Below are 24,343 nucleotides of genomic sequence, written 5' to 3' on the forward strand. Positions count from 1 at the left end.
TCAAACAGATACCTGACGTTACAGGGACCTACCAGGTTATACACAAACAGCTCAGCATCTCAGGATTTAGAGATAACCATTACAACTCAAAAATAGATGTGACTGTTGTAAGAGCTTACAATCTAGGAACCTTTACCATAAGCCTTCCCCTGATAACCTATGCTATCAGATTCAATTCTCAGAGATTGCACATTAGTGAAGCATTATAATGTTTGTCGTTATGATTCTGGCTTATTTCACTCAACATACTGTCCTCAAGGCCCGTTCACGTAGGTGCATACCTAACAACTTCATTTCTTCTTGCCACCCCTTGGTATTCCATTGTATGTATACATCACAGTTCTTCATTCCGTTTATCAGTCGCTGTACCCTAAGGCTACGTCCATCCATTGCGAATCGTGAATATGGCTGCTGTAAACACCAGTGTGCAATGTCCACTCATGTCCCTGTTGTCAGTTCTTCCAAGTCTAAACCCAATAATGGGGTTGTAGGACCATATGGCAATCCCATAGATAGCTTCCTTTGAAACCACCACAATGGCCCCCAGCTGGGCTGTGCCATTCTATTTCCCTATCAACAGGGAATAGGTACATCCCTCTCTCCACATTTTCTCCAGTACTTGTATCCCTCGTTTATTTTTTAACAGTTTTATTCACATACAATCCACCCTAAATAAATAATCAATGATTCCCAGTATAATCACATAATTATGCATTCACCACCGCAATATATATGAGGATATTTCCATTTCTTCCCCAAAGAAAGAGGAAAAGGAGAAAAGAAATGAAGAATAAAATACAGAAGATAGAAGAAAAATAGAAATAAAACAATGAAAAGATCATGGTATTTTATTTCTATTTTTCTTCCTCTCTCTTTTTACCCTTACTGATAGTCTTCATTTCTACATTCTTCTCCAAACCTCTCTCTCCTGTCTTCTCCTGTGTGCCTATAGTGTTCCCTTTAGTATTTCTTGTAGATCAAGTATCTTGAAAGTTTTAAACTACATGGCAGGAAAAGCAGAAGCAGCAAGGGCAGGTTAGAGAAACTGAGGGCAGCTTTATCATCCAAGCCATATGGAGACAGGTACCCCACTAGTAAATTATGTGATGCAAAAGGGAAGATGCAGCAAAAACTGTCTGGAGAAACTAGGGGCAGCTCCTATCATTAGAACCATATGGAGGTATATGCCTTGCTAATTGCAGTTACACCCAGGGCAGGGTTGACTGGGTGATCACACAAAGGAGGAACTTATGACTAAGCTGAGCAAGGCAATGAGGCACCAAACATAATTTATTTTATGCTGTTACAGATAGATAGATAGATAGATAGATAGATAGATAGATAGATAGATAGATTATTGATAGATTTATTATAGGAATTAGCTCATACCCCTGGGGGCTTCCAAGTCTGAATCCCATAGGGCAGGCTGCAAGCTGGAAACTCTGATAACAGTAAACATGAATTCCCCAGGAAAGCTGGCTGGCTGAAATAGAGGCAGAAACTCTTCTGACTTCTGAAATCCTCAGTTCTGGCTTTAAGGCATTCAACTGATTGGATGAGGAGTTTCCCAGCATTGCTGGGGGCAATATCCTTTGTTGACTGTAGATGCAATCAACCATAAATGCAGTAAAATGATTATAGATACAGATCCATCTAGCAAATACCCTCAAACTAACAGTCAAACCAGTGCATCATTGTGCAAACAATTGGACACCGTACTCTACCTAAGGTGACACATGAATTAAATATCATATCCCTCCATTAGCTCCCTGTTATATACAGGAGAAATGCTTATTATTTTGGCATGTTCAATATATCTGGTGACATATGATTTTCCTTTAAATGAGTCTGGCTTAATAGGGGTGGAGTAAAAAGGCATGTGGTTTGATGCATATGTTTATAGTTTTATGCTACAATACTGATTTTAATTGGGATATTTCCTCCTATACCTGTCATGTAAGCCTGACAATTTTCAAAGTGTCATTGCAAATGGGAATGCAAAATTATATGCTCACCATTTACATTTTGCTAAAGGAAACAGAAAAACAGAGTAAGAAACAGGTCCTTTAGAGCCTTGTTCTAATTTCTCCTGATAATATATGACTTCTTTATATATATATTAGTCCAGTTTGTGGACTAACAGTTTTAATAAATGGTGGGGTGGGAAAAAAATAAAATATATATTTCCTTCTTATTTAGTGTTACTCTAGCAATTTTAACAGTTCATTTTGTGTTCTCTTAATTTCTTTGTGTGCCACGTAATTCATTTATGCTTTTTATTTGATTTTTGATAAATTGTGAATAGGACATTTACACTATAATCATTCCATTTTCCATAGTCTTGATATTCAGATGTTTATTCTTACTTAAACACAGCCTTTATTTTTCATTTTGTAGACCCTAGGAGATACAGATAAGTGAGTCTTTCTCTATGGATGCCCTGTATCTACACACATATATACACACTTACTAAACAAACAAACATACTCAAATCAGCCTGTTATATGTCTGAAAACTGGCTGAATGCACTCTTCCTGGTTTCAGATGCAATTTAAAAATGCAAGTAATACAGGATAACAGTAAAGATTTGAATTCTACTCCTTCACTTTGCTAGTGCTTTGTCTATACTTTATTATGCTGTCTTTGCCTTACCTTGCCAAATAACATTATCCTTCCCAATTTTCAGATGAGATAATTGGGACTTAGCTTAGCTTAGTCCCAATTAACTTAGTCCCAATTAACTCAGTCCCAATTAGCTTAGCAAGGTGAGTTAATTGGAAATGACAGAATTAAGTTTTAAATAAAGGTATGCTATAATACAAATGCCAAACACTTAATTACTACCCTACTTGATATTCCCCAATTAAAATGTGGTTAAATTTTCATGGAGGGAGAGGGAGAGGAAAAGAAGGAGCGAGATTTCCAGTTTTTCAAACAACTACTCCATATATGCCAAGAAACCTATAGTTTCTCCACATTATTTTCACTGCAGTACATTAAAAATGATCAAACCTGGAATTTCCACAGTATTCATTTCTCAAATATGACTCACATTATATATTTTATTCACATTTGCTTTAACTTTTTCCTTTCTTTTATCAAAAATCCTTCAGCACACCCTAACTACACAATGCTCTTTAAGTGTCATTTAACTTTAAAAACTGGTAATTACCTCTCAGGTGACATTCACCTGTGAGCATGGTCCTTAGCACAGAAAGATTGGCAGGGAGAAGTTGGGGACCCTCTAGCCTAGGAGGTCAGTTTTAAATTTGTATTTAACATCTATTAAAGCATAAGCCAAACTTCAGCTTCTGCAGGTGCACTGGACCCCTGTCCCAGCAGGACCCCAGCTTCTTCAGGACCTTTGCTTCTGAGCTTAAGAAATGTCATCTCCCTCCTTGTTCTTGAAAAGGAAAAGTGTGGATATAGGGAAGCTTGCTCCATGCAGGAGGAAAGGGAGGGGAGCAGCCTTGACTTAGCACATCTCATTACAACCCTGAGAGCTGAATAAAATGAGACTAATAAAGCAAATTTGTAGGCATCAGGCATTTTTGAGCCCTATATACCAAAATGGTGTAGAATTCCTTGGTATAAGAGTATGAGCTTCCTTGACAGCCATGAAGAGAAGGCTGGGGAGGCAGAGAAGCCGAGTGACCGTGTGCTTATGACCAATCTGTTTTCTTTGTTTTGATTGTTAATATCCTAAAACCAGTTATGGTTTTTTTTAAGGGATGAAGATGTGATGAATGAATGGGGCTGCACTTTTTTTTTTTTTCATTTGGGCTTATTGTGGTATAATTTACATAGCAAAATACACCCTTTTAGTGTTCAATTTGATGAGTTGTTAACAAATACTTACAGCCATGTTATCACCAGCACATTAAAAATACAGAATATTTACATCATCCCAGAAAGTTCCCTCTTACTCTTTTGCAGTCAATCACTCCCATACTTCTAGTTGACAGCAAACACTGTTCTGATGTCTGTTCCAATAGTTTGGCCTTTTCCAGAACGTCTTCTTATTATTAGGGTTCTCTAGGGAAACAGAATCTACAAGAGATATCTATAAATATAAGATAAACAAAATATAAGATATACAAAAGTGTCTCATGCAACATGAGTCCAAATTCCATAGGGCAGGCAGCAAACTGGCGACTCCAATGAAGATGTTCGATGAACTCCTCAGGAAACGCTTCACTGGTTAGCTGAAGAAGTAAAGGTCCTCTAACTTTCTTGCTTAAAAGTCTTCAACTGATTACATTAATCCAGCTGATTGAGTTCTCTCATTGTGGAAGACAGGCCCTCCATTGATGTAATCAGTCACAGCTGCAGCCAACTGACATGATTTAATAAACCAGCCTGTTGGTTTATTAACCAGCCACAAATGTCCTTGCAGTCTCGAATTTTTCTGTGATGGTGTCCCAGTGCTTGCTTGACCAGACACCGGGACACCATCACCTGGCCAAGTTGACACATGAACCTAACCATCACGGTTATCTAATCAGAATTATGCAGTATGTACTCTTTAGAATAAGATTTTTGTACTTCATCCACATTGATACATGTAATAGTAGTCCTTTACTTTTTTACTGCTGAGTAGTATTCCATTATATGGATGTACCACAATTTGTGTATCCATTAGCCAACTGACAGAACATTCAAGTTTTGGGCTATTGTGAAAAAAAAAAACTGTAAACCCATAAACATTCCAGTACAGGTCTTTTGTGGATGCATATTTTCCTATTTCTAGGAGTCAGATTTCTGGATAATATGTGTATCTACATGAGGAAATGTCAAACTATTTTCCAAAGTGATTGTACCATATTGTATTTATTTATGCTAGTGATATATAAGAGTTCTAGTAGCTCCACACTCTTGCCAACATTTCTTTTTGTCGGTCTTTTAGTGATGCTTCTCTTTGTGGTTTTAACTCACAATTCCTTACAGATTAATGATGTTGAACATCTTTTCATGTCTTCTTTTTGCCATCCATTTTTCTCCTCCAATTATGTTTGTTTAAATCTTTTGTTCATTTTTAAAACGGGCTGTATGTTTTCTTAATAAATTATGAGATTCTTTATGTATTTTTGTTTTTAAATATTTTCTCTCACTCTGGCTTATTTCTCATCTTAAGAGTGTCTTACAAAGAGATAATTTTCAATAATGATGAATTAATTTGATTTAAATTGATGAACTTCTTGATTTTTTCTTTTATGTTTTGTGCCTTTTGAGTCCTAAGAAATCTTTTTCTAGAAAAATTTACAGAAATTGTTTCCTAGAATTTTTTTTTCTAGAAGATACATAATTTTAGCTCTTCCATTTAGAGCCATGATCTACTTCAAGTTAATTTTAATTTTTGTATGTTGTGTGACATAATGGTCAAAACTCATATTTTGCATATGAATGTGCAATTGTTCCAGTATAATTTGTTGAGAAGACATTGAATAACCTTGGAAACTATGCTGAAATTCAATTGAACATAAAAGCATGAATCTATTTATTTTGTATTCTCTATTGTGTTCCATATAAGCAAAACACACAGAACCTTGATTACTACAGCTTTGCAGTAAGTCTTGAAATAAAGTAGTGTGAAATTTTCAAATTTGTTTTTCTTTTTCAAAATAATTTTAATTATGTCATATTTATTTACTGTTTATTCATTTTATTACTTGTTTGTTTATTTATTTACTTATTTATTTTTTACCTTAATGTAGTGCAGTATGCTATACTGGCTCACAGAACAGAAATAAAGGACATTATTAGAAAATCTGGTGAAATCTGAATAAAATCTGTAGGTTAATTATTTGTAGTATACCAATGTTAATTTCTCAGTCTTTATAAATATGTCCTGACTATGTAAGATGCTTATGTTAGCTAGGTGAATTGAACATGGGGACTCTTTTATACTATTTTGTAATTCTGTAAATTTAAAACTGTATCAAAATAAATAGTTTAAAAATACAGTATAACATCACTGAGGTTAGCACATTCATTAGTGCTAACCTTAATGACATAAATAGTGGTCCTCTGATAGTCCCATTTAATTCAGCATTCATGGCTTATACAAAACACAGATTGTGTCAGATGATGATGTGATCCTCTAAACAGAACCAGATAGTAGCCCCATTGCAGTTAACTTGCCAGAGCTCATATCTTTGCTAGAGCTGATGAACCTGGTTACAGGAACATGATTTGCAGCTGCTGATCTGGCAAGAACATCGAATTTCCATCCTCCTCATGAAGGAGGATCAGAAGAATTTCACATAGATGTGGAATGGAAACAGTATACATAACAATTTTGACCCAAGATGATAAGAAGGTTCCCAGATATCATAATACAGTCTGAGGGGGACTAGATCATCTCTACATTCTGTAGAATATCCCACTGACCCAATACATTGATGGCATCAACTTAATCGACAAGATGAGCAATAAGTGATAAGTGCCTTGGAGGCCTTTGGGGATCACGTATGTTCCAGAGGGTCAGAGATAAATTAGAGAAATTTCAGAAGCATGCCAGTGAAGGTTTTAGAGACCCAGATGTTTGGGGTATGTCAGGATATCCCTTCTTAAATAAAGATTATATTACTTAATCTCACCTTTCTCATTAATGAGATAAAGAAGTAAAACTGCTTGGATGGCCTTTGCAAATTCTAGAAGTTCTGTATTCCACACTAACTCATTTACCAAGGAACATGAAAGACTCCCAGGTTTGACTAGGGCACAGGGCACAGAAGAGGTGCAGTGCAATATCCCACTTGGGTCATATTACCTGAACAATACTCTGCTCTCAGAGGTATCTGCAGCGGTAAAGTTTCCATTTATGAAATATCCTGATAGAAAAATCACAATTAGACACCTAGGAATCCACACCAAAGCTCTGCTTTACAGTGGAAAACTGCCTCCACAGCACTTGACAAACAGTTGCTGTTTGCTATGACATCCTGTAAAATGCCTGAACATGTACAGCATTTGGCCATGTGGCCATAGATTTCCACCAAGATTTGGGTTTTGGCAAATGTATTAAGCTGTAAGTTGGACCAGTCCAACAGCAATTCATTGCAAGATTGAAGTGGTACATCTAAATGGAGCATTAGTAATAAGTAACAGCATAAGTAAGTTGCATAAGCAGCCGAGACCTCCGTATCATTTACTAATGTTGCACTGGTGCCTCTCCTTCAGCTCATACTTGTGGCCACATGAGGAAATTTCTTCTCACCAGCTGATAGAGGAAAACAGGCCAAGCCTTGTTCATGCGTCATCCAAGCATTGGGAGCAAGCCAAAAATAGAATGCTGCTACACTACAACCCCTCTCAGGACTGGTTTCAGAGAGAGAGTGGCAAGAGGAAATTCTCTCAATTGGTAGAAAGTAAACATCCTGTTATCCACTTACCCACTTTGTGCATAAAGATAAGAACTCAAATGGATTCATGAACAATAACAAATGGCTGGCTGGGTTTTCATGGGCCTATAAGGAGACAGATTGGAAGACTGAGGACAAAGAGATCTGTGAAAGAGGCATATGGATACACCTGTGGAAGTGGTCACAAAGTATGAAGATGTTGTATCACGTATTATTGTCCACAAGAAAACACCCACAAAGGAATAAATACTGAACTACCAAGTAGTCAGAGTAACTCAGCATTTTGGCATCAGCCAGCATCTGTCTTCCCCTATCCCATTCTTAGTACAAACAGCTCATGAATGGAGCAGCCATTGCATCAAGGATGGAAGTGATGCATGGTCTCAACAGCATGTGCTCCCACTCGCTAAGACTGAAAAGCTCCCGCTACTGCTAAATGTCCAACCTGCCACAACACAAGCCAGCACTACACCTCTGATAACCATTATCAGATAACCATTAATTAGCCATCTTTAGAGAGACAAGCTGACTTTTTGATGGCAAGTTTATACCACTGGATCTCTTTTACCTTAGAACACAGCTATTCATCTTGACTGTATTCAACATATATCCTACATAAGGGTTTGCCATTCTTGCCCACAGGAGCTGAGCTGAGCTATCACATTATCCAAGGATATTCAGAATGTTCAAGGCATCAGCATAGAATCCTGCATAACATCACAACACACCAAAGGACCTACTTCACAGCAAAGGAGATATGTCAGTGGACACATGACCATGGGCACCGTGTCCCATGTGATACCACCCCAGGGCTATTGGCCTGACAGAGCAAGGGTTTGGCCTTTTGAAGACACACTGTGGTACCAGCTTGGAGCTTGCAGCTTGTGTGGTCTCCAATAGGTAGAATGCACAAGTCTGGGAATTAAGGGCCTGGATGTAGGAGTATCCTGATTACCATCACTTTTGATAACCTACATAGGAAATTTGTGGTTCTCTTCTCTATCACATTAGACATTGAAGATCTAGAGCTTCTAGTTTCCAGGAGGGTAACACTTCCCCCAGGGGGCATAATTAGAATTCCTTTTAATATTATATTCTGGCTGGCACCTGCTCACATTAGGTTCCTTGTGCCAAGAGCCTGGGAGACAAAGAAAAGGATCAACATTCTGCCATGGTTAATTAACCCTGATCATGAGTAGGTAATAGGATTGATGGGGGCAGGGATGAATACATATAGTACCTAGATAATCCATCTGGGAATCTTTTGGCACTCCCTTACTCAATTTTGATGGTAAATAGACATGTATAGTGGCCATGGCCTGAAAAGAATTCTCAGTTATAAGGATAAGGCTCACCTCATCAGGTATGCCATCTAGTCCAGCAGAAATACTAGCCTGGTGTTAGGGGAAATATATAATGGATAGCAAAAGAGGAAGGGAGGAAGCTGATCATCTGTAGCTTTAAGGTTTGCTATCACAACAGGGGCTGCAGTTAGTTCAAATAATCATTTTCTAAGTATCCTGAGGTAAGAGAACAACTGGAAATCTGGAGGAACATTTCCCAGATGCAGTTCACTTACTTTACAAAGAGGGTGGATCTGAGCAAGGCATGCTGTGGGCTGTAGTGTGTCATGGTGCACTGCCCAAATCTGCCCCTGCAGGAGTGGGGCTCTCATTCCCACAGCCACTAGGACTTCTGGGTGCTAACGGCTCACAGCTGAGTATCCCTCTGGGAATTACCTTCTAGTGAAGAAAACTGCCTTGCCCAAGGTTACACCCAATATTATGCTGGTGTCAACAGTTGAACAATCAGCTGTCAAATTCTTGACTATTTTAGCAGTTGACTCCTGTGAGCCAGTACAAAGTGTTTCCAGCACTCCACTAGTTTACAGGCTTATGCTCCCCTCCTTGGGGTCAGCCTTCATCCAACAACTGGTCAATGGAGAAGTATGAGGTTTAATCAGAAAGGCTACTGCAACCCCAACTTCTGCCACAACTGCTTCACAGTTGAACCTCTACCTCTGCCCACATTTGCTTCCCATCCACCCCTTTCCATGTATATTTGTGGGGAATGTCTAATAAACATCCTGAACATAAGTCTTCATCTCAGAGACTGTTTGCAGGGAACTGGACCTAGTGTACACAATAAATATTCATTCTCTTCCCTTATCGAAAATTTTGTTCTAACAGTGAAATGTATACATTTAGGAAGCAACAAGTGAATGATCATAATTGACATTCCACATTTTCTAAGAACCAGCAGCAAAGAGTCTCCATTTGAGACTCAAAATGTTACTCCTACAAAGTCATATTTCCCTTTTGGTGCAAGCTTGTACGAAAAGATGCCTAAAAGATTCTTTTTGAGCCCACCTTTTGCAAATACAAGCAGCATAATCTAAAATATAATCTAAAATGGAATTTATGATACAGCCATGATGTTTATTTCACAATATAAGAGTTTTATAGAATCTTCACCCTAAAATTCTAAGGGATTCAAATGAAAATAAATAATTTTTCTGCTTTCTGCTCCCATCAACAAGACCTAATTTTTCCAGCATGCTCTGACACGCAAAAAGTCTCTTTGAAGCATTTGGCTGGCAGATAAGGATGAAAATTGTCAGATGCCTGATGACTAATCTCAAATTTGAGTTGTACAGTATTTCTAAAAGTGACATTAGATAATTTCTGAGGAAAATTCATTTTCTACCCATCTGCTTTGAATAGATACCTTCTAATTTCTTCTCATTGCTTTTAAAAATATTGCCAGGATGGTATATCTTGAAAAAATAAACCATTGAAGAGAAAGTTCTCAACAGATAGATAGACAAGTAATATTAAGTATGAAGAATACTGAAAGTAAAACTTAAAATTACTATGTAGATAAACCCTCAATGTGCTTTCCCCAGCAATATTTCTTCCATATAATTCCAAAGGTCTAGGTGCATACTTTGATGAGATCCTGTCCTAGTTTACTCTTGCTGCCAGAGTGCAAAACATCAGAGATGGACTGACTTTTTTTTTTTTTTTTTTTTTTGAAACATACTTATTACATATATTTATCACCAAGGCATCACAGTCACAAAAAAGAAGGCTTAGTTTAGCTCACAACAATATAGATCCTGTGAAAACACATTTTTCATCTTGTAGTTTATAATACTCTATATAATTTTTAATGCAATTAAACAACACGAGATTACATTTGCCAAGAAATGTGATTTAATTCAGACTTTGAAAACTTGTGAAATAAAAGGACATGATGGAAATACATTAAAAAATCTGTAGAATTACCAAACTGTCACATTACTAACTTCCATTATAAAATCAATTCAGTAAAACAAAATAAAAACCATGGAAAACACAAAAGTCAAATTAAAAGATTTTGGTTTACTACCTTCCCTGAGTCTCTTGTTTTTAAAAATCAAATGTAAGCCTGGTTCAAAATTTGACCTCCTCCATGCTGCTACAGGGAATACATTTAAGACAAATGGTTTTACAAGCTGAATTGGTCCCAGAGCTTTAATCCAATGCCAATTTGCTTGTGCCACAGGGTTATCTGACCTGCCGGTGCAGGTGAGCTTAAAGACCTGTCAAGATTTTACCTTGGCCTGCAGTAATATAACGCATGAGACTATATCCCAAACGAGGGTGAAATATTTAATATTTAATAAATATTAAATTTCTAAATGGATATGGACACTATATACATCAAATTGTGGTACAAGCTTTTATGTTTTAAAAAATTTTACACAAATGGGAGGCTGTAGGGCATGTCTTTTTAAAATTTTAAATCATAAATGTCTTAAGAAAAAACTTCAAAAAAAAAGATATTTTCACAATTTAAAAAAATCTAATTTCTTAGCTCCCAATAAAACAAAGTATGAAAAAGTGATTATAAATTGGTTCTTGGATATGGGCACCCAATTTCAAATATGGATTTCCTTAATCCTTAAACAAAATTGTCCCTTATAGTGTATCTACTTGCTCATTTAATTGCAATTATATGTGCGTACCCATATCGTGTATACAAATAAATTTATGTTTGCAAATGATCAAGCATTGCATAAAAAAGCATAATTAAACAAATTAAAGATGTGCTGGAGTATAAAAAATGTTTTTCTGAATTTCAAATGTATTATGTTTACCTGCTGGGTTTATGCTAGTAGGGCACTAAGTATTATGGATCACACTTTCTAGTCAAATGTAGGAAATATATTTTTCCAGCAGACACATTTTTCACAACCAATCTCAATGAGAGTTGCAAAGCACTACCAAATTGTGTCTCATCACATCATAATGAAATCTCAATTGCAGAGTAACAGCCAACATTTCAAAAGCTACTAATAAAATTTAGGGGTGAAATGATGGCTCTTACCACCAAAAGTGTGACACTTATTCACACTCCTATTTAGTTTAATAAGATAAGCACCCCATTCACAGTTGGAGAAACTGAGGAACAAGTATCATCTGTGAGTTAAAAAAAAAAAAAAAAGATTTGTCTAAGTTAGACAGGGAAGCCAAGGTCACAACCAAAATGAGAAAGAGACACTAGACACTTATAATGGATTCAAACTGCATGAAATTTTGCATTTACTCACCTATCTGCGTCACACATCCTACCTACATCTAACCTCTGCAAACCCTTTACACTATGAACTTGACAAACACCACTTACCATCTATCTTCTGACCAGATGATAAAGGCTAGTTAACACTTGTGTAAAAAACAAACAAAAAAGCCACATATTGCTGTACTATACACCATTAGCAAGGTTCAATTATGAAAATGTTCCATAACTGAATTTCAACAATTCTCAAAAAACATTTCCAAAATTCTCTAAGAATTCTTAGGAAGATACAGTACCTGGCAATTCTAATACAGAAATTTACCTCTTCTTTGCATTACTGTTGAATATCTGAAATTAAGTGTATATGATATCTCATAATTGGTAACTTCAAAGTTTTATTAAACTACTAAATAAAACTGAAAGGAGCACACAGAATTCCTAGATAACACCAAAATATTTATCTAGGATTATTAAAGAAAGCATAGCACTTTGGTAGCCTTTTCAGAAAAACCCCAAAACTCACAAAGGTAAACATAAGCATGTGGCATTTTACATTGTACCAACTGAGTAACAATAACTGGATAATAAGGCTTAATCACTATAATTTCTTGACCAACTTTATATCTTGAAATGACATATTTGTCCCCATCAGCTACCAATCCAATTCCACAGGGTATTCTCCAGTGAGACAAGCTGTACAATGACTGCTCTTTTCAAAACATTTCAGACCATTCCCATTTTCTTGAATCATAATTCCTTGCTTTTCCACTTTCTGTTTTTTAAATTTTGCTCTTTCTCGTACAGACGAAACCAGTCCTTCTACTGATAGATATACAACACTGTTTGCTCCTAAATATTCTGCAAGATGTTCAAATTCTGGCTTATTGGCAATAAGCTCTTCTTTTGTGGGAATATTTATTCCCATGAAACATGGATATCTAATTGGTGGTGAGGCAACTCGAATGTGTACCTCTTTTGCACCAGATTCTTTGAGCAATTTTATTATGGGAGAGATGGTATTGCCTCTCACGATAGAATCGTCTACAAGAACAATTCTTTTGCCTATAAAGTTGTCTGACAATACTCCAAATTTTTTTGCAACACCAAGCTGTCTTAACCGCATATTTGGCTGAATGAAGGTTCTTCCTACATAGCGGTTTTTACACAACACTTCCACATATGGAAGTCCACACTTTGCTGCATAACCAAGGGCAGCAGGTGTAGCAGATTCAGGAACAGTGCTGACCAAATCTGCATCCACAGGTGCTTCAATTGCTAACTGCTGACCACAACGGTATCTTACCGTGTAAACCATTTGGTCTTCAAATATACTATCTGGTCTTGCAAAATAAACATATTCAAATATACAAAAAGCCATTGGATTTCCTTCAGACCTTGATACAGTATCAAGAGTTTGGACACTATGTCTGGATATTTTCACAATTTCTCCAGGCAAGACTTCACGGAAATATAATGCACCAATAGATAAAAAGCTACAAGATTCTGAAGATACCACCCATCCTTCCGTTTCTGAGAGCTTTTTCCCTTTTCCATTTATATCAGATACAGGAATAAGACGACCAATGCATAGAGGGCGATTTCCATAAGGATCTCGGACTGCATAAATAACATCTCTGTGCATAATAAGCAGGGAGTATGCTGTAGGTGCCTCCTTCATTAAGTTTTTAATCCTAGCTACCCAGTCTGGGGTGTCATCTCGTTCCTGAGGAGGGGTATATGCCAATAATTGGGTAATCATTTCACTATCAGAACTTGTTGACAGACCAACACCATGACGCAGAATCTTTTTCCTTAATCGGGCAGCATTTACCAATTCGCCATTATGTGCCACTGCTATTTTCCCATGAAGCGTTTCAACAACAAAAGGCTGACAATTTTCTAATTCACATTTTCCGGTAGTAGCATACCTTGTATGTCCAATACCAAGATTTGAAATATATAATTTCTTTAAATTATCTTCATTAAAGACATGATTTACAAGACCCATACCCTTGTGTGTTTTGAATGTTGGCACTGTACTCCCATCACTGGTCACAATACCAGCACTCTCCTGACCCCGGTGCTGCAGCCCCACGAGTCCCAGGGTGATCACATGCGGCACATCTAGCTGTGAGGGCCACTCTCCCGAAGCGATGCACCCGAACACGCCACATTCCTCTCGGATCCCCGACTCCTCCAGTTCCATATCAAGCACGTGCCGCCGAGGCCCAGGTTCAAGCGCCAACCAGCAGCCCCCCCGGCCCCTGTGATCCCGACAGCAGCTTCTTTCCCAGAGAGTCGACCCTCACTACTGCGGCGGCGCGTGCTTTCCTTGACTAAGCCTGACTAGCTCGCCATCCTCCCGCCTCCTGTCCCGCCCTCCCTGCCCCTGGACTGACTTTTATAAACAGGATTTATTAGGTTAAAAATTTACAGTTCTAAGGCCATAGAAGTGTCCAGACTAAGGCATATATAAGATGATACTGTCATTGAAGAACGGCTGATGGCATCTGGAACACCTCTGTCAGCTGGGAAGGCACACGGCTGGCAGCATCTGCTGGTCCTTTGCTCCTGGGTTGTGTTTCAAAATGGCTTTCTCCAAAACGTCTCTGGGCTTCTGTCTTCACTCCTCTCTCTCAGCTCCTGTGTGCCCTTACTTTTTTCTCCCAGGCCATTTCTCTCTAAGCATCTGGGGGTTCTCTCTTAGCTTCTCTGGGCAAACTCTGGGCTTAATCTCTTAGCTTAGCATCTCCAAACATCCTCTGTCTGCATCTCCCAGTGTCTCCAAGCATCAGCAAGCATCTGGGTCTATGTTGCTCTTAGCTTCTCTCTTAAGTACTCCAGTAAACTAATCAAGACACACCCTGATTGGGCAGGATCCACCCCTCCATGGAAATAATTTAATCAGAGTTCTCACCCACAGTTGAGTGAGTCACATCTCCATGGAATTATCCAATCAAGAGGTTCCAACCTAAACAAAGCACCAATAAATCTTCTCCTGCAAGATTGCATTAAAGAACATGGCTTTTCTGGAGGACATAATATATCTAAACTGGCACAGATTCTGTCATGAACCTTGGATAAATGGGTTTTAGAAAGCATCAATTTTAAGAGAGAGGAAGATATCTAAAAAGAGCACAGCCAACCTAATGTGAATATAATTCTGAAAACTTTACTTGCTTCTTGGTGCTCATCTGAGCATCTAAGAGTCTGTCTTGTTAATGAGAATGCAAGCCTAAAACTATGATATGTTGGATCTAAGGGAGAAGGAAAGTAATTCCAGTTGAGACTTATTATATTGTACACATTACAAATGATATCTCATTCATTTTCACCCACATCACTGTAGGTTATTCTTATCTCCTATTGATGGATTGGGAAACTAAATGCCAGTAATTTTCCAAGGTCACATAGCTGTATCTCACCATCTCCTGAGATTTAAACAAGGAGAATGCTCAGGCATCAGTTCTCTGAGACTGAAAGTTGTCCACGTACACTCACTCTCTATGAGAACTCCCCAGACCAATGATTTTAAAGACCATTGCATTCATTATTTATTGCTGCCTTACATATTATGCCAAATTTAGCAGCTTAAAACAACACATATTCATTGACTCTTATGGTTTCTGAGGATTAGGAATTGAGCAGTGACTTAGGTGGATAGATTAGGTTCAAGGTCTTTCATGAAGTTGCTGTCAAGCTGTCAGCTGCAGCTGCAGTCATCTTGAATAAAGTTGGAGGATCTGTTTACAAGATGACTTACTCACGTGGATCCTAGAAGGGAGTCTCTTTTCCTCCCTGGCTAGTCGAAGAAGGAAGGCCTCAGTCCCTCATGATGAGGTCCACTCTATGGTGCCACTTGAGCATCCTCATAACATCGCAACTGGCTTTCCCCAGAGTGGGGATTCCAAGGAAGAATAGAGCAGACACCAGTCATATAACACAGCCTTGTAAGTGGCATGCATTACATTGTCCATATTCTATCATTCACACAGACCAACCTGGATCTGTTCTGCAAGAAGTCTATACACTCCCCTCTACATGGGATCTGACACCCAGGGAAGTAAATCTCCCTGGCAACATGGAATATGACTCCCAGTGAGGAATCTAGACCTGGCATCATGGGATGGAGAACATCTTCTTGACCAAAAGGGGGATATGAAAGGAAATGAAATAAGCTTCAGTGGCAGAGAGATTCCAAAAGGAGCCGAGAGGTCACTCTGGTGGGCACTCTTACGCACAATATAGACAACCCTTTTTAGGTTCTGATGAATTGGAATAGCCAGCAGTAAATACCTGAAACTATCAAAGTACAACCCAGAACCCATGAATCTTGAAGACGATTGTATAAAAATGTACCTTGTGAGGGGTGACAATGTGATTGGGAAAGCCATATGGACCATATTCCCTCTGTCCAGTGTATGGATGGATGAGTAGAAAAATGAGGGCAAAAAAAAAAAAAAAAAAAAAAAAAAAGAGGCACTCAGTGTTCTTTTTTACTTTAATTTTTCTTTTTCACTTTAATTTTTATTCTTATTATTTTTGTGCATGTGGTAATGAAATGTTCAAAAATTAATTTTGGGGATGAACGCACAACTATATAATGGTACTGTGAACAACTGAATGTATGCTTTGTATTACTGCATGGTATGTGAATGTATCTCAATAAAAATGAATTAAAAAAATAAAGAAGTCTATACAAGGTCATGAAGACAAGAAGCTGGGATCAGGTCTAAGAGTGGATGCTTTTCTTCAAAACTAATTCCTTAAGAACAGCTCCTCAAGGGCAATATTTCTTGATCTCAAAACCAACTAAAGAGATATATTTTCCCTTAAACACACAAAATATATTACTTGGAAAGACACAGGATGTCTGCTACAAATGTCTATGATCAAACTGGAGAAAATGGGAGACATCCAGGAGTCACTGGTCCATAGCAATTGTGAAATGCAGCTGGGCCCATGTTGAAACTTCCCCAGTAAGGTCCTGGGAATAACTCACCATGGTTTGCAGCTATGCCTTTCAGGTTCTTGGATCTCTACCCATGAGTCATCTTTTCTTTTTTCATGGATGGTAGCATGTGCTTGCATCTGAGTCATGCTTTAGGGCTGCTTTCTGCCTTAGTAGTTTGAGAATACAATGGATCTTTTTCATTGTGTATTATCTCTGTCCTATTCAATCCAAGCTGGTAGTGTTTCTTTGAAAATACCTCTCTTAAAATCATTGTGAGTCCCCTGTGATTCTTGTTGGGGTGCACCCCATTAGACAAAAGACACATACAAACCTCCTCTCAACTTCAGACTTCTGCTGAGTCAGTTTCGTAGAAGCTCTATTGTTTAAGGGCATCTATGAGCTATACACTTGTACTCCTTAGAGGATCTTTTGTCTGACTGAATGGTATTCTGATGCACCAATTTTATTCTTTTTCTTTGTTAAGTCTTAACAAAAGATTTCACTGTTACACTTTGGCTTTATTTTTAAACCACATTTTTCTAGAAGCATCTTGGTCTGATCTTTGCTAAGAAGCCATTTCCTAATGTTAGCATAATTTTCCCTCTGGATAACTTGAGTTATTTCAAAATCATGAAGTGACAGTTCTTTCTTGTTTAACAGTCCTTCTTTTAATTTATCTCTCTCATTTCACATTTCACTGTAAAGAGCAGGACGAAAACAAGTGAGACCTTTAACATTAGCTGGAAATCTCTATATAACCTAATTCATTAGGTACATTTTCTACTTTCCTCATTAATGCAGGCAACAATGTTGCTAAACTGCCTGCCACTATATAACATTGTTGAATTTGACCCCAATTTCCAAAAAGATGTTCCTCACTTTCATCATTTGCAGCCTCCTCAAGGGCCATGACATTTCCATGAAATTTCCTCAAGGATTTTCAAGCTTTTTCTAACCCTTCTGAAAGGCTTTCAGCTTCCACTCACTTCCTTGTTCCAAATCAACTCCCACAATTTTAAGTATTTGTTATGACAACACCTAATTTCTGGCACCAAAACTGGGTGAGTTATCTATTGTTGCCTAAGATAGTGCACTCAAATTTAGCCATTTTAAAACACAAAACATTTGCTATTTCAAACTTTCCTGAGGGTCAGGGATGATGGAGCAGCTTAGCTGGATGGTTTTGAGCCAGATACTCTCATGAGGATGCATTCCAATTCCTGACTGCAGATAAGGTCATTTCAAGGCTTGATTAGGGCTAAAGGATTTCCTTCTAAGATTATTCATTCATGTGGCAGAAGGATCAGTTCTTTACCACCTGGCCACTCTTCAGGTTGCCTGAGTGTCCTTGTGACTTGGCAGCAGGTTTTCCCCAAGGTAAGTAATCCAAGAGAGAGTAAGGAAGAAGCCAAAACGTATTTTATTAATCTCAGAAGTGACAGATCATCACTTTTACCACATTATAATGGTCACCCAGACAAACCCTGATAAAAGGAGGAATAGGACCAAATAAGTTAATGAATACTAGGAAGTGGACATCCATTGGTGCTATCTTGGAAGCTGGTTACCACAACTACCTATAAACAGAGGACCCCAAATTTATACCTTCATGCCAACTTCTCCCCTGAAATATAGACTTATAGATCCAACAGTTAACTTGACATTTATACTTGGGTTTAAATAGACAACTCAAGTTAACAGAATTCCTGATTTACTACTCCTCACTGCCATCTAACCTGTCAATCTTCTAGTGTTCTCAATCACAGTTAGTAACATTACCAATTGCCCCTTCCTCAGGCCAAAACCTTAAAGTCAATCTTGGTTCCTCTATTAGTCTCATATTTCACATCTGACCCATAAGCATATCCTGTCAACTTTATTTTCAAAAACATCCAGATCCCAACCATTTTTCACTTTTCATACCTATTATAGGTGTCACTCTAGTCTAACCCATCATCATCACATGTTAACAGATTCATACAAAACTAATTTCTCTTCTTTATGCTACCATCATGAAGCATCTATATTTGTCGGCAACTTTGGATTACAGTGTTTCTAAGATTTAAAAATAATATATATATATCCATATAACTGCATGCACAGAATGCACAATGCCTAACATTTGGGGGAGATACTGATTTGGGTACCTTAGTAAGAGTTTCTGGATATGGGCCCAGCATGTTGTGATGGGTTATCAAAAATTTTATACGGACTTTTTCTTTTTGCTTTGTTTCAGTCCCTCCTGAACTTTGTCAACCACTACTTGGCATTTTGAATGGGAAGGTGTCACCATTCATCAAATTAAAGTGCACATACAAATGTATTTTAATGTGCAATATACACTAAAAAGCCTCCCTAAGAAATTATATGACCCAGCCTTACAATGTAATTTTAACATTAAGCCATTTTATCACAATAGAATTACAAACTCAAATTTGTTTGCTTCTTTCCCCACTATCAATTAGTCTTCTGCCAGACCAGCAAGTACATCTTCCTTTATTAATGGCACAATGGGAAAATAATTGCTAAGATGGGTGTAGTTTGGGCCTCCGAGTTTTCAATAAATAGCGCAAATGGAGTGGAAAATGCTCCTTATTTGTTCATATAAAACTCTGTATGGGGCATGGATAAAGACTGATTTTAGGGGGCCTTTATGTAACTGTGGCCCAATAAAGTCCCCTTGTAAGAGGTAAATGTACATGCTTTACTATATAGACCAAACATATCAAGGAATAAAAGAATATTGCAAAAGACGTCTTATTTCAACTCTTGCTACACATTTGCTTCTCCAGATAATTTGTTAGTGTGTTAATTATCAATAGATGTGTAAAATTACTCCAAAACTTAGCATCTTTAAACAGCAAACATTCATTATCTTACCACTTTTATTAGGTCAGGAATCTGAAGGCAGCTTATTGGGGTGATTCTGGCTCAAGGTTGCGGACAAGCTGTCATCTGGAGCTGGAAGATCTGCTTCCAGCTTGCTCAGGTGTTGCAGGCAGGCCTCAGTTCCTCCCTGGCTCTTGGTCCCATCCCTCAGTTTATTGTCTTGTGGCCTCTCCATAATACTACTCACAGCATGGCAATGTTCTTCCCCCAAAGGGAGTGATCCAAGAGAGAGACAGAGAGAACTCAAGATATAGGCCACAGTCTTTTTATAAGGTAACCTCGTAAGTGACATAGCATCGGTTCTATCATATTCTATTCATTAAAAGTGAGTCACTAAGTCCAGCCCACACTTGAGTGCCATTAAGCTCCACCTCTCAGAGGGAGAAATATCAAAGAAATTGTGGTAATCGATTTAAAACCACCACAGCCAGGTAATCACCCACTTCTGGGTCTCCTCTTGTCAAGGTCTGAGCCCATCCCTGATATACCTTCCAAGCCCTCCTCTAGGACTGAAGGCAAAAATGACTGTCATCTTACCTGGAGACAAGCTTCTTCCTCTATTTCTAATATTTATATAGAACATCATTACTGTCCCACTGTGCAACACAACAAAAAAACTCACAGAAGGAAAATGAAACCAGATTTTATCTTGTAGCCATTTTCTAATGGCTTTGGGAGCAAACTCTAGAGCCAAATTCTTTAGCTCACTTTCTGGCTCTGCTTCTCATGTTGTAGAACTTTGGAAAATTATTTAGGTTTATGTTCCTTAAGTTTCATACCTGTAAAATATAGATAACAGTACCTCTGCAGTGGGTCTGTTGGGATTATTAAATAAGTCATTATATTTAAAAGGCTTAGACTATTTCCTGGCAGAGTTTAAGTCTTTATTGACTACTATCTCCATTATTAATGTCATTATTATTTTTATTGAAATAATACCCAACCTGTCAGGGTCTGCAAAACAGACATTCATTCCACAACCGTAAGAACTTAGTACTGAGTCAGACTCTCTTTTAGGCATTGACAATTCAGCAGAGAACAAAGCAGAAAAAGACCCTACCCTATTTTTTGTGGGTTTTGCTCACATCATTCACAATGTGGGCTTTGCTCACATCATTCACAATCTCCTCCACAGCTTTTCCTCAACAGCAACTGAGGGGGCCTGGGAACAAAGCTGAGAAGGAGTGTGCCCTGGTTGCAGCCAGACTCCTGCCAGCCTGCTCGGCGTGTTCCCAAGAGCAAAGTGGAACGAGGCTTAGCCTTTCCACTCTGCTGGATCAATCTGAGCGAGTCGTTTCTTTTTTCTCAGGGTGTTTCCCATTTTCAAAATGTGAGTGGTGGTAGTGGCGGTGGAGGGGTGGGGGATGTTGTACTACATTCCTGTTGTTTATTTAAAAGAAAGAAAAGCAATGACAGTGTTCCAGAGAAAACTGGAATTTCTCAGAGATGCTTCTGGGATTCTGCAAGCATGTTACTGGAATTCCACTTAATTTATTTATAAATATTTATTTATTTTTAGAGACTGATAAAAAACATCATGAGATCAATTGGACTACACCAAATGTTAATATATTACAGAGTATATGGGTCAACATTGATCCTGACCCTTAAAAATTTACTTAACGATAAGAAAAGATGCTATCTATCTGGACTTAGAAAATAAATAGATACTACATTTTAACTTGCTCTGTTATGTATTACAATTCTGCATGAGTTCAGTTGAAGATAGAGTCCCATAAAATGATTTTGAAATTCATTTGTCCATATAATAATAATGACTGAAATTTTGAGCCATTAATTTTTACAACAGTCTACCCTGAGTGTTTTAGGTATCTTATTTCATTAAATTTAAAAAAAAAATCCATGATGTTGATATATCTTCCTTCCAGAAATGAAGAAGCTGAATCTAGAAAGATTAAGCAACTTGCCTAAGGTCGTAAGACTCACAGTGGCAGAGCTAGAATATAAACTGGGGTATGAGGACTCCAAATAGTGCATGTAACTATTAAACTATAATCATGTAGGGTCTCTTGTGAAGAAAATCACATTACTTGTACCGTCTTTCCATTCTATTATATGGAGACCAGCTTTTGGTATTGAAGGGTTTGACAAGTTTGCTGATAACTTTTCAATGTAAAATGATTTCTCAAGAGCCATATCAAATGAATTGCCTGATTCAAAACCATGGCCCCTTTATAGGTTTCTGTTTGTGGCTCATAATTAGTTGCAAAACTATATTGCCTGTATCTTTATGTGCTTCTCTTTCCTGTTCTCCGCACACATGGTCATGAATTAAGTCCTGAACTCACCATATTTCTGCTGCCTCCTCTTCTGATCTCTTCCCACATCTGAGCATTGTTCAGAGGTGAACAAATGACATTTCTAAAACATTGACCAGTTACATCACTTTCCACAATAGCTCCTTCTGTATCTATATCCCTCAGCCTTTCACTGAAGGTCTTTCACAAGTCTACTTTTCTAGAAAATCTTACCATTACTCCTTGTATCTGAAACTCTGGTCTTGTTTTAAAACTCAAACATGTGATTCTGAAATAACCATTTCATATTCCGTCATGTCTAGAACAGTGCCTGACTTGGCATTAGCACTGAAAATTGCCTGTAGAAGAAAACTGTCTATAAGTATGTCTGATCATTGTTAAAATACAATATCAGAAATCAAGATGGCAGCATAGAGAGGAGTGGAAGCTAGTTAGTCCCTCTGGAACAACTAATAAACAACCAGGAACAACTAGTAAATAATCTGGAATAACAGCTGGGGGACAAACATGACTGTTCACACATCATAAACCAGCCTAGATTGGGAGGAATGCCCGAGATCACAGCATAAAATCTGTAAGTAAAAACTGCAGACCCGAGCTGAGTGCCCCTCCCCCATGGCAGCCCAAACTGCAAAGCCTCGCTGTGCTAGAGAGCAGCAGTCTCTGAAAAAGGGAATATACTTCAGCTGAGCTCCAACTTGGGTTTTAATTAACAAACGTGGACTGCTCAATACAAGCTACAAATCCCCAACAAGCAGACAGAGGCTTTTGGTGATGACTGACCTTAGAGAGCCAGAGGACTTTTCTGGGACTGAGGGGAAGCCCAGAGGACCAGGTGCTGTCTCTGGCCAATGGGAGAAACTGAGGGTGGCCACAGACTGGCCCTGAAGGGGGGCTTTTTGTCCCTTTTTCAGCTCAATGGAGAGAGCCTCAGCCATTGTCAGTTCCCAGCTCTCTGACCCAGACAAGGGTGGAGACAGCAGAGGCAGAGAGACTATTCAAATGCAAATGATATCTCCCCAGGGGATATATTTTCCCTAAGAGGAAAGAGTACTGCCAAGCTCTACTACCGGCCTTCCATTCAGAACCAGATCCCAGAGCCTGGGGGAAAACAGCCATGTGCCACATCTCCTTACACAAGTCTAGAGTGATAAACTGACAGGCATCACCTGCTGGGCAGAAAAGCACAGTGGCTTGAGGCCTCAAGGGTGTATCAATCTTCTAAGATTCACCCTCAAGGAGACATGATACTATTTCCTCCTTCTGAGACCTGAGCCTGCTCTGGTCTAGAAAAACCTGATTGGGGTAACCAAGAAAACCAGATGCCTAGACAACAGAAAACAACAACCTACTCTAAGAAAAATGAAGTTACGGCCCAATCAAAGGAACAAACTTACACTTCAACTGAGATACAGGAATTGAAACTAATGCTAAATCAATTCAAAAAGCTTAGGGAATATATGGCAAAAAAATGAAGCATATAATGAAAACACTGGGCGTACATAAGGTAGAAATCAAAAGTTCGATAAAAAAATAGCAGAATCTATGGAAATGAAAGGCACAACACAAGAGATGAAAGACACAATGGAGACATACAACAGCAGATCTCAAGAGGCAGAAGAAAACTCTCAGAAACTAGAGAGCAAGACACCTGAAAGCCTACACACAAAAGAACAGATACAGAAAAGAATGGAAAAATATGAGCAATGTCTCCAGGAATTGAATGGCAACACGAAATGTAGGAATGTAGATGTCATGAGTGTCCCAGAAGGAGAAGAGAAGGGAAAAGGGGCAGAAGCAATAATAGAGGAAATAATCAATGAAAATTTCCCGTCTCTTATGAAAGACATAAAATTACAGATCCAAGAAGTGCAGCATACCCCAAACAGAATAGATCTGAATAGGCCTACACCAAGACACTTAATAATCAGATTATCAAACATCGAAGACAAAGAGAGAATCCTGAAAGCAGCAAGAGAAAAGCTATCCATCACATACAAAGGAAGTTTGATAAGACTACGTGCGGATTTCTCAGTAGAAACCATGGAGGCAAGAAGGAAGTGGTATGATATATTTAAGATACTGAAAGAGAAAAACTGCCAATCAAGAATCCTATATCTGGCAAAACTGTCCTTCAAGTATGAGGGAGAGCTTAAAATATTCTCTGACAAGCAGACAATGACAGAGTTTGTGAACAAGATACTTGCTCTACAGGAAACACTAAAGGGAGCTCTACAGACACAAAGGAAAAGATAGGAGTGAGAGGCTTGGAACAGAATTTTGGGAGATAGTAG

The 24,343-nt window shown here is 38.2% G+C and overlaps 1 protein-coding gene across 1 annotated transcript; it reads right to left on the minus strand.

Annotated features, from left to right (window-relative positions):
• Nucleotides 1-11,611: 11,611 nt before the first annotated feature.
• LOC119510269 (amidophosphoribosyltransferase) lies at nt 11,612-14,216 on the minus strand. Its single transcript, XM_037804502.1, has one exon. The coding sequence runs from the start codon at nt 14,131-14,133 to the stop codon at nt 12,580-12,582; it is 1,554 nt and encodes a 517-aa protein (XP_037660430.1). The 5' UTR covers nt 14,134-14,216; the 3' UTR covers nt 11,612-12,579.
• Nucleotides 14,217-24,343: the final 10,127 nt, after the last annotated feature.

Source organism: Choloepus didactylus, chromosome 15 (assembly GCF_015220235.1).
Source record: "Choloepus didactylus isolate mChoDid1 chromosome 15, mChoDid1.pri, whole genome shotgun sequence".
NCBI lineage: Eukaryota > Metazoa > Chordata > Mammalia > Pilosa > Megalonychidae > Choloepus > Choloepus didactylus.